The 16,122-nt window shown below is 46.1% G+C and overlaps 1 protein-coding gene across 3 annotated transcripts in view; it reads left to right on the top strand.

Moving 5' to 3' along the window:
* The window catches only part of LOC116973398 (exostosin-1-like), a 333,037-nt gene that overhangs the window by 237,433 nt on the left and 79,482 nt on the right, over positions 1-16,122 (top strand). For all 3 annotated transcript variants that reach the window (XM_033021408.1, XM_033021407.1, XM_033021409.1), the window contains exons 7-8: positions 10,007-10,125; positions 14,512-14,607. In XM_033021408.1, coding sequence (XP_032877299.1) covers positions 10,007-10,125; positions 14,512-14,607 — 215 coding nt within the window. The remainder of the gene's footprint in view (positions 1-10,006; positions 10,126-14,511; positions 14,608-16,122) is intronic.

The following is a 16,122-nucleotide window of genomic DNA, read 5'->3' as shown; positions in this document are numbered from 1 at the left end:
GCTTTTGGATAAAAGGTTGTGCACCTGTAGTAAGTTTCTCAGTTAATGCCTGGCCAAATGCAATGTTAAAATCAAGGTGTCCGAAATCTGAAAATTTAGTGTTATTAATGAAAATGTTCACAAATCCGATAAAACTTTGAAATCAAAAAGAATTTTTTATCGCTGATGACATAAAAATGGATCTGCCTGCCTGCCGTCTGCTCACGCTGCTCGTGACACAAACTCCCCCCCCCCCCCCGTTATTCAAAAGTCGATCGAAGACCAAAGATCAGAGCTGAAGACTGCGCTGCGAGTGAAGAACGAGAAAGTCGGGCCCTGTACTAGAGCTCTCGGGTCCGTCTCTGGTCGGGCCCGTCTCGGGTCGGTTCCCTCGCCCCCCTCCTCCTCCTCTCCCCCGTCCTCCTCTCTCCCGTCCTCCTCTCCCCCGTCCTCCTAGCCCCCCTCCTACTCCTCTACCCCCCTCCTCCTCTCCAACCTCCTCCTCCTCTCCCCCCCTCCACTCCCCCCTCCTCCCCACCTCCTCCTCTTCCCCCCTCCTCCTCCCCCTCCCCTCCCTGGCCTCCCTCCCCTCTCTCCACCCCTCCTCCTCCCTCACTCCTCTCCTCCCTCTTCAGCCCCCTCCTCTCCCCCCTCCTCTCCCCCCTCCTCTCCCCCCTCCACCCAAACCCTCCCCCCTCCCCCCACCCCTCCTCCTCCCTCTCCCCCCTTCACCCTCCACCCTTCTCCCCGCTCTCTCCCCCGTCCCTCCCCCCTCTATCCCACCTCTCCCACCCCCTCTCTATCCCCCCTCACCGTCTCCCCCCATCTCTCCCCATCTCTCCCCTCTCTCCCCTCTCTCTCCCCTCTCTCTCCCCCTCTCTCTCCCCCTCGCTCTCCCCCTCGCTTCCCCCCTCTCTCCCCCCTCTCTCTCCCTCCCTCCAATCCTCTCCCATCCCCATCCCCCCTCCTCTTCCCCCTCCACTCCCCCCGCCTCTTCTCCGCCCTCATCTTCCCCCCTTCTCTTCCCCCCTCCTCTCCCCCCTCCCCCCCACCCTGTCTACCCTCCCCCTCCTCCTCCCTCTCGCCCCTTCCCCCCTACCCACTTCTCCCCCCTTTCCCCGCTCTCTCCCCCCTCCCCCCTCCCTCTACCCCCCTCTCTCCCCCTCCCTCCCCCCTCGCCCACCCCCCTCTCTCCCCCTTCCCTCTCCATCCCCCTTCTCTACCACCCTCTCCGCCCCTCTCCCATCCCCCTCTCCCCCTCTCCCCCATCCACCACTCCTCCCCCCTCCACTCCCCCCCCCCCTCTCTCCCCTATCTCTCCCCCCCTCTCCACCCCTCTCCCCCTCCCCTCCTCTCCTCCCCCTCCTATACCCCCCTCATCATCCCCCCCTCCCCCACACCTTCTCCCCTCACCTCCACCCTCCCCCTCCCCACTTTCTCCCCCCTCTCCCCACTTTCTCCCCCTCTCTCTCTCCCCCCCTCTCTCTCCCCCTCCCCCTCTCTCCCATTCTCCCACCCGCTCTCCCCCCTCCACTCCCCCTTCCTCTCCTTCCCCCTCCTCTTCCCCCTCCTCTCCCTCTCCCCTCCACTTCTCCCTCCTCTTCCCCCTCCTCTTCCTCCTCCCTCCCCGTCACACCTCACTCCGCTCCCCTCCATCCTGTCTCCCCCCTTCTCTCCCCCTCTCTCCCCCTCTCACTCCGCCTCCCCCCATCTCTCCCCCCATCTCTTCCCCCTATCCTCCAACCTCCTCTCCCCCTCTCTCTCCCCCTCTCTCTCCCCCTCTCTCTCCCCTCTCTCTCCCCCTCTCTCTCCCACTCTTTCCCTCTCTCTATCCCTCTCACTCCCTCTCTCTTTCCCTCTCCCCCCTCTCTCTCCCCCCCCCGCTTCCCCCCCTCTCTTCTTCCTATCTCTCCCCCTCATCTTCCGCCTCCTCTCCCCACCCCCTCTCCCCTCCCCTCTACTCCTCTCCCCCTTCCCCCTTCCCCCTTCCCCCCTCCCCCCTTCTCCCCCCTCTCCCCGCACTCTCCCCTTCGCTACCCCCTCTCTCTCCCCCTCCCCCTCTCTCTCCCATTCTCCCACCCCTCTCCCTCCCCCCTCCCTCTCCCCCCCTCGCTTTCCCCTCTATATCCCCTTCCCTCTCCACCCCTCTCCCATCCCCCTCTCCCCCAACCCCCCCTCCTCTCCCCCTCCACTCCCCTTCCTCTCCTTCCCCCTCCTCTTCCCCCTCCCTCTCCCCTCCTCTTCCCCCTCCTCTCCCTCTCCTCCCTCCCCGTCTCCCCTCACTCCTCCCCCCTCCACCCTTTCTCCCCCGTCTCCCCCTCCCTCTCCCCCTCTCTTCCCCTCTCTCTCCCCCCTTCTCTCTCCCCCCTCTCTCCCCCCTCTCTCCCCCATCTCCCCCCTCCTTCCCCCCTCCCTCCAATTCTCCCTCCCCTCCTCCCCTATCTCCCTCCTCTAATCCTCTCTCTCCCCCTCCACCCCCTTTCCCTCTCTCTCCCCCCCCTCTCTCCCCCCCCCTCTCCCCCCCTATCTCCCCCCTCCCTCTCCCCCCTCTCCCCCCTCTCCCCCCTCTCCCCCTCCCCTCCCCCCTCTCTCTCCCCTCTCTCCCCCCCCCTCTCGCCTCCCCTCTCCCCAGGTGATGGGACACAATGGGTCCCACTTGGTCTAGTAGTTCTTAAAACTCTGATCTTGTACGTGTCTGTGTATATGTGTGTGTCTTTACATCTTTAGTGAAAAAACTACGCGATAACGATAACATTATCCCGTTGACATTTTTCCCGTCCAGGCAGTGATCACTTAAGATTTGATCCTAAATTTCATGTTATTTGCGATTAAAGCTTTAAAAAAAGCCATCTTTCACAAGATTTTTATTGTTAAAATCATTATTCACAGCATCCAACACTTCGATACAATGTTGCAAGACAGGAACACTCTGAACTTTTCACCTCAATGGGATATCAAGTGCCCCCGATATTTGCAACAATGTTGCCGTCATAGCTCCTGGCAGGCAGGAGGCGGTGGCTCAATTGGTATTGCAATTGGGGAAGTGCAATTGTGATTATCTTTTCAAGTCCAGTGTTGGGGAGGCAGAGGAGAGCTGGAATCTTACGTTCGGCAATGGTTTGAGTTGGGGGACCACGAATCCCATGGGGGCTATGGGCTAGTGGTGCGATATTGCTTTGGGGAACAGGTTGCGTTGGGGGACCAGGCCTCCCCTGTGACAGGGCCAATGAGGGGACGGATGAATGTTGGAATATTGCCTTGGGGGAGGAGACCCAACGGGTTTGCATTTGGTCTAGTCTATATAGCTAAAAGTCTGATCTTGACCACTTCCTGTTGTCCTGTATATTGATTTTAGAAAAAACGCTGCCACTTACGGCTGTGATTTTTGGCCATCTTACTCAGAGTCCCCCTCCGCTGCGCAGGACAAGAGGATGTTTCCCAGTGTTATTAGTGTTTAATAAATGTTGAGATTCTCTCTTCTGAAGGCCACGCCCCTTCCGGAGGGACTATAAAACCCGGAAGTGTTGAGTGCCACATTCAGTCTCTGCAAGATGGGGGAGCGAGAGGGTCACGTCTCTCAGTCTGAGCTGTGAATAACACTGAACACATGTATACTAAACTGTGAGTGGTTTTACTGACCTGTCAGTGGTTTGAAAATATAGTTTGGAAATGCTAAAGCTGTGTTGCCTTTGGTTTGGAAATGCTAAAGCAGTGTTGCCTTTGGTTTGGAAATGCTAAAGCTGTGTTGCCTTTGGTTTGGAAATGCTAAAGCTGTGTTGCCTTTGGCTTGGAAATGCTAAAGGCATGCGAAACGCTCATCAGGTGCCGAGGATTTTTCCCATCGATGAAAAATAAAAGAGTTATTAGTGTTTAAAAAATGTTGAGATTCTCTCTCCTGTCAATCACACCATGAAGGCCACGCCCCTTCTGGTGGGAGGGGGTGAGGGACTATAAAACCCAGAAGTGTGGGAGTGGCTCAGTCTCTGCAAGATGGAGGAGGGAGAGGTCACGACTCGCTGTCTTTAGTGGCCTTGTACCTGCTTGAAATGGCATGAAACTGCACTTGAATTTGGTGGCCTTGCACCCTGCTTGAAATGGCATGAAACTGCACTTGAATTTGGTGGCCTTGCACCCTGCTTGATGTAGTAGGAAACTGCACTTGAGTTTGGTGGCCCTGCACCCTGCTTGAAGTGGTAGGAAACTGCACTTGAATAATAATAATAATAAATTTTATATTTAATGGGCGCCTTTCATACAAAATCTCAAGGACACCTTACATAGTAATCGGAATAAAAACATATAATCGGAGTAAAACAAGTAATTAAAGACATCACAATGACACAAATTAAAAACAGAATTCAATCCAAAAACAGAAAATCAAAAACACAGTGTGAAGAGAGAGCAGCGGCAACCAAATCGTGCCAGCGTCCACTCTCTCTTCACGGCAGCCATCTTGGACACAGACCTACAAGACTACAGTTAGACAAAAAAAAAAAAAAAAAAAAAAAAAAAAATCATCCCCCCACAGTGGATAGCACTGTGGAGGAAGGCACAATGTCCAGTCCCCACCCCATGTTCACCCCAAAGTCAGGCCTATTGGGGCCACCGCAGTTGCCTCTACGGAGGCCCGATGTCCCTGGCCGTTCTCACCGGGTGGTCTTGCCCCGGCGTCGGGAGAGTCCTTTCGGCGGCTGGGCCACTTGGAACGGCCGCTTCTTGGTTGGAGCCCGCGGCTGCCGAAGCCGACAAGGCCGCGCCGGTTTGGCGCTCCTAGGCTCCAGATGAAAAAGTCGGCGCCCCGCTCTCCTCACTGCCGCCTTGCCGCCTCTACGCACGCCGTCTCTCCGCACGCCGCCTCTCCGCTCCGCAAACCCGCAGCCCGGAGATGTTGCTTACGGCGGTCCAGCTCGCCAGAGCTCCAGCGCGGCGACCCAGGCAAGGCATCGCCCGCTCCGCTCCGCTCCAGCGCTCCAATGCAGTGCCGCCACGCAGGCCGAGGTGCTGGGTGGTTCCCGCCAAGAAACGGCGCTCCAAGCCCGCTGGTAGGCCACGACGACGGGTCGACGGGCAGCCCGGAAAAAAGGCTGCCACACCGACCAGGTAGGGACCTATAAATAAAGTAACACCTACCCCCCCACATTAAAAGACCATATCCCCTACAAACAAAAAAACAGGACTCACTAAAAACTAAAAAAAAAACGAATTTAAGACGGACGGCTGCTGCTAGCAGCCGTTCACCAAGATGGCTCCTCCTCCTCAATGTGGTGGCCCTGCACCCTGCTTGAAGTGGTATGAAACTGCCCTTGAGTTTGGTGGTCTTGGACCCTGCCTGAAGTGATAAGAAACTGCACTTGAATTTGGTGGCCTTGCACCCTGCTTGAAATGGTAGGAAACTGCATTTGATTTTGGTGGCCTCGCACCCTGCTTGAAATGGAATATCAAGGAATAGCCATGAGTCAACTGCCAACCCGCCAGCCCGCCAGCCCTGAGTGAGCTGCTAGCACATCAGGCTTGAGTGACGGAATATTGCGTTGGGGGACTAGCCCTCCAGTGTGAACATGGGACCCAACGGGTCCCACTTAGTCTGGTCTGATATTATACTAAAACTCTTCCCTTTATTCTCAACATTCTAAATTTCCGTGTGTATGCAGGGTTGTGTTGGCTATCTTTTAATCTCCTGGGAGACCCTTGCAGCACTTTCCATTGATGATGTCACAATGAACCTGGTGGGCACAATCAAATAAGATCAAATAGAACAAGTTGTCCCCCTCCCTCTCTACCCTCCCTTCCTATCTACCCCCCTCTCTCTACCCCCCCTTCCTAGCTACCCCCCTCCCTCTCCACCCCCCTCCCTCTCTACCCCCTCCCTCTCTACCCCCTCCCTCTCTACCCCCCTCCCTCTCTACCCCCCTCTCCCTCTCTACCCCCCTCTCCCTCTCTACCCCCCTCTCCCTCTCTACCCCCCTCTCCCTCTCTATCCCCCCCTCCCTCTCTATCCCCCTCCCTCTCTATCCCCCTCCCTCTCTAACCCCCTCCCTCTCTATCCCCCTCCCTCTCTATCCCCCTCCCTCTCTATCCCCCTCCCTCTCTACCCTCTCCCCCCTCCTTCTCTACACCCGCCCCCTCCCTCTCTACCCCTTCCTCTCTCCCTCTCTCTCTCTCTCTCTCTCTCTCTCTACCCCCCTCCCTCTCTAACCACACCTGCGCAGTTGGGGGATATGCGTGAGTGGATAGGGTGGGGGACGGGGGAAAAGGAGCAAATGAATAATATTAATATTATATCAAGGGGGGGTTAGTGTGTGTGTGGGGGGGGGGGTGGTTAGTATGTGTGTGTGTGTGATGCTGCAGGCCGCCCCCCCACCCCCGCAACCGCACGTTGAGGGGACAGGACCCAACGGGTCCCACTTGGTCTAGTACTTCCTAAATTTTAACTGTTGGAAACTTCACAGCTACCTAAGTGTGAATGTTCATGTACACATTTATAGTACTGCAGCAAAACTATCTGCTTACTTCTAATGCCATATTTATTGTCATTTAAACTAAACCAAAATAGCCTGAAGTGATACAAGTACAGGATTGGTCATTGTGAATTGTTCTGCCTTTATCTTCAGTTTTGAGTGTGCACTTTGATCAGTCATTGTCAAATTAGAGAGAGAGAGAGAGAGAGAGAGATATACTGGATTCACTAGGAAAGTCACTGCACACATAAAGGATTAATTTTGTAATTGGTAGCTCCATGCTACCAGTGTGAGGAAACCCCTTGAATTAAATACTTGTATCCCTGGGCTTATGTGTGCTATTTGTATGTGAGTTATATTGCCGTGTTTCTATTCACAGATAGAAATCACATTATTTTGCTGCAAAAATTGGAAGGAACATTGCAGCCTTGGTCCAAAAATGAAATCCTAATATAAATTGTGTTGAGACATAAAATTAGAGCTGTGATAGCCACTGTTGCATGAAATTGTCTTATTTTCTTTGAATCACATCATGTGCATCTGTACTTCCTTTGTGTGACATTGTGACAACATTATAAATGATGATCCAGTATTTTTATTAACATCTTTCAGATTTTTGCAAGCATTGACTTCAATTTTCTTTTTGGGTTTTTTGAGCATGTTGACATAACCAGTTGTGCAATTCTGTGTGTTTAGGCAGATCTTCCATATATAGTGTTCATTCTTTGATTATAGTTACAAACACTGAACAATGGCAGATTTTTCATTTGTCTGGAGCCTCACAGATGGGCATGGTTGCGCTGTCATCCAATGCTTGATTAAAAGGGGTCTAATTCAACAGAGATATCTCTGTGAAATCATTTAGCAGTGGATGGTGCAGGGAACAAGGGTGATTCTTCTTTTCTCCCTCCCTGGTAAGCACAATGTTCTACTGTGACCCCAGGTGAAAATTCCTTTAAATTATTACCAATTAATTGTCACCTTTTTCTTGGGTAATGATCTTGGCTTTAGGTATGAGTGAGATAAAATTGTCATTACTGATTGAAACATATATTTCAAACACAGCTGCCTTAGTGCATGAATCTCTGTAAGGTTCCAACTTAGACTAAATATTGTTAGCAAATATTGTGTCTATTCTGTCACATTCTGTCCAAGCTTTTCCTATTCTTTGTGGAGCATTTCCTGTTTAAACCCCATTTGGATTCCCACCCTCGCCTTCAGCAAATTGATGATTGTATCAGTGCTCCTTCTTGCTCAGTCTGAGCTCTTAACCAATTTCTACCCTGCTGTTACCTTCACCCGAGTCATTTCTGACTCTTCTCTTGCCTTCCCTTCCTTGACTTCTTTCCTTTCAGAAATTAAGTTAGTAACCAGCATTCAGTAAAGGCCGTCAACTCCCCCAGCTACACTGGCTACATTTCCTCCCACCATGCTTCTCGTCGGGGCAACATTTCATTCTCTCAGTTTTTCCATCCGTTCTCTCAATCCCACCTTCTGTATCAGTGCTTCTAATGCAACTTCTTTTTTTCTCAACCATGGATTTCCCACACAATTTCTAAAGCTAGTTTCTGACTTCTCCAAAATGGTGACATAACCAGACAAGTCTTCCCTGCTTCTCTTTTTCATATTGTGAGAGAGCAGTTCAGCTTTGGGGGAGACCAAATGCTGCTTGCTTGAGGATCATCACTTCCTCTTCTGATGAGAAATGTTATGTCCTCCAGAGTCCAACTGTTTCAGTTAATTGGTATTTCCATTTCAGATTTGCAGCATTCACATTACATTGGATAATTATTTTACATTTACACTTCTCCTGGGATGCTTTGTCCATTACTTGTTCTTTTGTCCCTTCTGTTATCTCTCCTGCCTTCCATCATACCAAAAGGGTCTTCCAAAACTGACCTGCTGAGTATTTCCAAAATTTTCGATTTATACTTCAGATTTCCAGAATTCCCATGAAGTATTTTGAAGATTATTTTCAGGATTCAAAGCCTTAATTTTACTGAACTTACCAGTTGTAATTACAAAATGCTGAAAATTAAACCCCGGAGCCTAATTACAGGGCACGGTGGCGCAGCGGTAGAGTTGCTGCCTTACTGCACTTTCAGCACCGGAGACCCGGGTTCAATCCCGACTACGGGTGCTGCCTGTATGGAGTTTGTACGTTCTCCCTGTGACTGCATGGGCTTTCTCTGAGATCTTCGGTTTCCTCCCATACTCCAAAGACGTACAGATTTGTAGGTTAATTGGCTTGGTATAAATGTAAAAATTGTACGTAGTGTGTGTAGGGTAGTGTTAATGTGCGGGGATCACTGGTCGGCTAGGACACGGTGCACCAAAGGGCCTGTTTCCGCACTGTATCTCTAATCTAAACTAAACAATAAAGTACACTGTGTCCCTGTCCCCCCAATTTTTAGCTTTATGACTCATAATCACAGTTATTGGAGATATGCTAGTCAGTGTGATACTGTGTTCAGAACATAAATGTATTCCTGTTTTTTGATTTATACAGGAATCTGTTTTTGAGGAGACAAAGCTATACATTCATCAGTGCCCTTCAAGACCAGATTCATCTGTTTTTACATAGCACACTGAATAGGGTTTTAATCATGGGCCCAATGTTTAAATTTGAGTGTGCACTTACACACATCTTTTCAGGCATTGCACCAAGGTGGAACATACCAAATGAATAATAAGCAAGGGTGAGCCAGTGCATCGTTGGAAGAGATGCATAGTATTTGTGGTTCTGGTGGTTGAAGCAGGGCCTCACCAGGAGGATAACTTCAAAGATTCCTGAGGGTGGGATTGGGTAATGCATTGGTGAATCACAAGCTCCTGGTAGATGGTGGATGGAGGGGGAGGGCGAGAAGGAGAGGGGTTGACCACGTGTTTGATGGGGCAGGAAGGGTGTAGTTACCCATAGAAAAACAATGATTAATGCCCCTCTTGTTCTCTTACACCAGTCCTATACTTTATCTCAGATAGCTCAATGTACAATGGGGCTGTGAACATTCAGCACTCTTTGAGGCAGTACTACAAATGTTTCTTCACAATGGATATGGCAGCAAAGGAGTTATGTCACAGGAATGGGAGGCTGAGATGTTGATCCAGGGATGAGAGTTCTATAAAAACAGCAGCTGGTGAATTTAAACGTTAGTAATTAAATAAATCATTGAAATGTAATGAAAGTCCTAACATATTGTAAAATCTACCTGGATCAGTAATGCCCTTTATGGATGTAAAAAAGGCAACCTAACCTAGTCTGGCCCATGTGTGACTCCAAATCCAACAAGGGGAGAGACTCGTTACCTTTTCTGAGATTTGAGGGATGGAGATTAAAAGTCAACTTTGGGAGTGACATCCATATTTGGCAAACTGATAAGAGACTAATCTTCCAGTAAAATAATTAGTTTATGTCATTTGCAAGATCAGCAAACAACTGCTTTCACTGGTTTTATTTGATGTTTAATTTATCTTGTGTTATTTGTTGAGTTACTCATAACACTGTTCGCTATTTCTGTTATTATTGCTCTCTGCTCATTGATGTGGTCAATGATTTGTTTATTTAACAGGTATCAATCCAAGTGAAGAGTTCACAGCAGTCATTCAGGCAGTTTCCCCTCTTTTGACACAGTCCCAGCCTATAGTAAAACTGATATTAGCTGTATCAAGATCAAAGTACTGCAAACAGGTAAGTATTGAGGAGATAAGAATCATAACTTTTTGCAAAATGTTGATGGCACTGCTGCAGAAGTAAAGATATTTTAATTTCCTTCACAAGATGCGTTAATTTATCATCCATGGATCCAGATTTTAATCTTATTGTTTCCTGAGATAAAACATTGTTCTTCAGAATTTCATTAAGGAAAATAAATATATATGTGCAAGAAATATCTTATCCAGATTGGAAAGTTCTTGAGTTCCAGGTCCTCGTCTGATCTCTAAATGTTGTAACTGGGCCAGCAATATGGGCCTGTCCCACTTACGCGACTTTTTCGGCGATGGCCGATACCCGTCATAGGTCGTTGCAGGTCGACGAAAAATTTCAACATGTTGAAAATCCATCGGTGACCAGAACAAGGTACGACTCTTTGGGGGACTACTCACGTCGCCAGGGTGTCGCCTGTATGATCGTGAGTAGTCTCCTCAGTCGTCAAAGAGTCGTAGCGTCTGTGTGGACGCTGCTGAATTTTCAACATCATGACAATTTTCGGTGACCTGCAACAACCTATGACGGTGGCCGGCAGTCGCCGAAAAAGTCGTGTAAGTAGGACAGGCCCATTCAAAGCATTACAATGCATCTGCAAAATACTTCTTATTAATTTGAACTCTATTCAGTTCCTTCAATGATGAAACATTGTTTCTTCAATGATTTGAAAATCATAACTTATGTTTACAATTAATTAATTTGTGGAAGAATATAATAATAGACAATAGGTGCAGGAGTAGGCCATTTGGCCCTACGACTCCCCGAACATCGGGAACATGTTTCCTGTCTCTAGCGTGTCCAAACCCTTAATAATCTTATAAATTTCAATAAGATCTCCTCTCATCCTTCCAAATTCCAGAATATACAAGCCCAGCTGCTCCATTCTCAGCATACGGCAGTCCCGCCATCCCGGGAATTATCCTTGTAAACCTACGCTGCACTCCCTCAATAACAAGAACGTCCTTCCTCAAATTAGGGGACCAAAACTGCACACAATACTCTAGATGTGGTCTCACTGGGGCCCTGTACAGCTACAGAAGGACATTTTTGCTCCTATACTCAACTCCTCCTGTTATGAAGGCGAACATGCCAGTCGTTTTCTTCACTGCCTGCTGTACCTGCATGCTTACATTCATTGACTAATGAACAAGGACCCCCAGATCCCGTTGTACTTCCCCTTTTCCCAACTTGACACCATTTAGATAATATTCTACCTTCCTATTTTCGCTACCAAAGTGGATAACCTCACATTTATCTACACTAAAATGCATTTGCCATGCATCTGCCCACTCACCCAACCTGTCCAAGTCACCCTGCATTCTCATAGCATCCTCCTCACAGTTCACACTGCCACCCACCTTTCTGTCATCTGCAAATTTGCTAATGTTACTTTGAATCCCTTCATCTAAATCATTGCTGTATATTGTAAATAACTGCGGTCCCAGCACCGAGACTAGCGGTACCCCAATAGTCACTGTCTGTCGTTCTGAAAGGGACCCGTTAATCCCTACTCTTTGTTTCCTGTCTGCCAACCAATTTTCTATCCGTCAGCACTCTACCCCCAATACCATGTGCCCTAATTTTCCTCAGTAATTGCCTATGTGGGACCTTATCAAATGCTTTCAGAAAGTCCAGGTACACTACATCCACTGGCTCTCCCTTGTCCATTTTCCTAGTTACATCCTCAAAAAGATCCAGAAGATTAGTCAAGCATGATTTCCCCTTTGTAAATCCATGCTGACTCGGACCGATCCTGGTACTGCTATCCAAATGTGCCACTCTTTCATCTTTTATGATTGACCAGCATCTTCCCCACCACCGATGTCAGGCTAACTGGTCTATAATTCCCTGTTTTCTCTCTCCCGCCTTTCTTAAAAAGTGGGATAACATTAGCTACCCTCCAATCCACAGGAACTGATCCTGAATCTATAGAACATTGGAAAATTATCACCAATGCGTCCACGATTTCTACAGACACTTCCTTAAGTACCCTGGGATGCAGACCATCAGGCCATGGGAATTTATCAGCCTCAGTCCCATCAGTCTACCCAACACAATTTCTTGCCTAATGTGGATTTCCTTCTGTTTCTCCGTCACCCCAGATCCTCTGGCCACTAGTACATCAGGAAGATTGTTTGTGCCCTCCTTAGTGAAGACAGATCCAAAGTACCTGTTCAACTCATCTGCCATTTCCTTGTTCCCCATAATAAATTCACCCTTTTCAGTCTTCAAGGATCCAACTTTGGTCTTAACTATATTTTTCCTCTTCACATACCTAAAGAGGCTTTTACTATCCTTCTTTATATTCTTGGCTAGCTTATCCAGCCTCATCTTTTTTGCCCTTATTGCCTTTTTAGTTGTCTTCTGGTGCTCTTTAAGCATTACCCAATCCTCTTGCTTCCCGCTCATCTTTGCTACGTTGTACTTCTTCTCTTGTATTTTTATACTGTCCTTACTTTCCTTGTCAGCCACAGCTGCCCTTACTCCCCTTGGAATCTTTCTTCCTCTTAAGAATGAACTGATCCTGCACCTTCTGTATTATTCCCAGAAATACCTGCCATTGTCGTTCCACTGTCATCCCTGTTAGGGTATCTTTCCAGTCAACTTTGGCCAGCTCCTCCCTCATGGCTCCATAGCCCCCTTTGTTCAAAACTTACCATATTATGGTCACTACCTCCTAATGGCTCCTCAACCTCAAGTTCCCTTATCAAATCCAGTTCATTACACAACACTATATCCAGAATTGCCTCCTCCCTGGTAGGCTCCAATACAAGCTGCTCCAATACAAGAATCCATCATGGAGGCACTCCACAAACTCCCTTTCTTGGGGTCCAGTACCAACCTGATTTTCCCAGTCTACCTGCATGTTGAAATCTCCCATAACATGCCAATTTTAACTCTTGATTCAACTTGCACCCTATATCCAGGCTCTATTTCTAGTTCTTTCCTTAATTTGGAAAACATAAAACAAACCCTCAAGTACAATTGAAAATAGATAACATAAGTATAGAAAGAGTATATGAAAATAAATTTCTTGGTGTAATCTTCAACCACAAAATCTGCTGGAAACCACATATAAACCACGTCAAAGCAAAACTGGCAAAGTCTATAGCAATGTTGGGAAAATCAAGACACATTCTGGGCCACAAACCATTACATTGTATAATACACTCATATTGCCATATCTGAGTTACTGTGTGGAGATATGGGGTAACACCTACAAAACCAACCTACAGCCGTTGTGAACATTACAAAAAAGAGCAATAAGAATTATCAATAACGTTGGATATCTTGAACATACCAATTTATTATTCTTAAAGCCACATACACTGAAGTTCACCGATCTGGTTAAATTTAAGACTGCACAAATCATGTACAAAGCAAGAAATAATTTACTTCCAGGAAATCTACAAAAACTGTTTATGGAAAGACAGGGTGGGTATAATTTGAGAGGGGAACATAATTTAAAAAAACTCAATGTCAGAACAACTCTTAAAAGTATGTGCATAGCAATCTGTGGGGTGAATTTGTGGAATGGTCTGGAACAGGAGATAAAACTTAGCACAAACATAATTCAGTTTAAATAGGTGTACAAAAACAAATTTTTAAAAGGATATTGGGATGAGGATAGGTGATTGTAAGTGGGATATTTGTTCTTCTGATTGTATTGGGAATGGTGATTATAGGGTGATGGGTTGTATATATGACTAAGAGATACTGTATAGTATATGAGGGTTTTTTCTTTTCTTTTTTTCTTTTGTTTCTCTTTTTTTTGTATGGCTTTGTATATATTTGATTAGTGTATAAATGTAAGTAATTTGGTGTACATATTGCTGCTGGTGTACATATGGTGTACATATAGCTGATAAATTTGTATAAGATAATTATAAGCAGTTGAATAAGGGGTGGGAATTAATAAGCTTTGGCTTCATCCTGCTCCTTTTCGGACACATACGATTTCATTTATTTATAGATATTGTTTATGACACTTTATATATATTCTTGTTTTGTTTTTGTATGCTGTTTCACACTTGCTTTTTACTCTTTTATTCTGTTCGAAATAAAGAATTAAATTTAAAACAAATAAATAAATAAATAAATAGAAATGTAAAAAAACGTAAAATGTATATATTATTATGTAAAGAGTTTAATACATTTTCTTTAACTCATGTTGATATTTAAAAAGTATATTAAATATAATAGAAAATTAATTAACCTATTTTTTTATAAACGGGTAAACTTTAAGAGAACTTCAGTGAAAAAGTTTTGTCTAGAATGTTCTCTCTCTCTGATCTCTTCTGATCAAGCTCCTATGAAAACAGTGTTTTTCATTTGACAAGCCAATTAATACATATACTTTTTGTTAAGATTGTAGTGTTATGGAACTGTGATAGGCCTTTACCTGCCAAGAACAAGTGGCCATCCACCCCAGTGCCTATAACTGTGATTGAAGGAGAAAGCAAGGTGGGTCTGTTTTAAGCAACTTCATGATATTTGACTAATTTCAATTGAAAACAACATTTTTTTGGTCACTCTTCTTAACTGAGCAGTATATTGACCTTGTTAAATCCATAGAAGGTTGTTTAAAATCTCATGATTTTAAGGCTATGTTTTCTCACAAATCAAGCAACTATACTATTAACTGAAAAAGGTTTTAGGGGTAAATGTACATATCAGCTTTTAGTTAATGTGGTTTACTAATGTGGAAGAATATACAGTATACAAAAAGAGGAGCTGACTAAACTATCAGAATTAGTTCATGGTCGACAAGGCCAGAGTCCCCACTATGAACAACAGGATAGGGTTGGGGGGAAGGGAAGGGTAAGGAGAAACGGGTCAATGTCAGCAGACTGCCATTACATTTTTTGCACAAATAAATGAATGATTTAATATGTTCAGTTTCAATTGTTTGGAAATAAGAGACCCAAATGTAAATAAACATCTTTAGGTAATGCAAGATTTAAAAAATATATAACTTCTGAATCCATTCACTATGTGGGATTCAACGGCAAAGGGAAAACACACTATATTAAAGTGATGGTGAAACATTAAGACATGGTAATTTGATATTATTTTTGGGTACTTTATGAATCTTGGAAAATAGTAGTGTCATTTTACTTCCGATCTCTAACATTAGACATTCCTCTTTTATGTTTAGATATGAATAATAAGTTGCTGGAATAATAAATAATTAAAAATTAGGCATGAGCTTTGATCACCAGTGTCTGGTCCAAACTAGAGTTTTGAACAAATCAGAGCCCATACCGATGATCATGGGAAGGTGGAGACCACAATGGTCCATTGTTGGCTGTGGAAGAAGTGATAATGAAAGGATATATGGATGCAAATAGTGAAATTATCAGGATGACTAGGATGGGGGAGAGGCAGAAAGAGGGAATGCAAGGGTATACTTCTAGATTCAGATTCAAATTCAGATTCAACTTTAATTGTCATTGTCAGTGTACAGTACAGAGACAACGAAATACAGTTAGCATCTCCCTGGAAGAGCGACATAGAACATGAGCAATAAATACATCTATTTACATGCATACAGTCATAGTGTTTTCCTGGTGGGAGGAGTATCCGGGGGGGGGGGGCGATTGGCAATCACCGAGGTACATTGTTGAGTAGTGTGACAGCCGCAGGGTGTCTAGTTTCCCTTTCCCTTGACTTTCCATCTGAAGAAGGGTCTCGACACGAAATGTCACCTATTATTTTTCTCCAGAGAAGCTCCTAACCCGCTAAGTTACTCCAGCATTTTGTGTCTATCTTCGAGGAGGGGCTTCTGCCTCTCTTGCACATGCATTTTTTATCCTTGCAGAATTTCTGTCCCTAGACTCATATAAATGTACAATGGGCTTAACCCTGGGCCTGCTACTAAATCACAAACATTGGTCCTGTACTTATGGTGTGTTTCCACTAGTGGGAGAGTCTAAGGTGAGGGAGCACAGCCTCAAAATAAAATTATGAATATTTAGA

This window comes from Amblyraja radiata, chromosome 5 (genome assembly GCF_010909765.2).
Source record: "Amblyraja radiata isolate CabotCenter1 chromosome 5, sAmbRad1.1.pri, whole genome shotgun sequence".
Classification (NCBI taxonomy): Eukaryota; Metazoa; Chordata; class Chondrichthyes; order Rajiformes; family Rajidae; genus Amblyraja; species Amblyraja radiata.
Note: the sequence above shows the minus strand (reverse complement) of the source record. Positions and strands in the feature narration are given on the sequence as shown.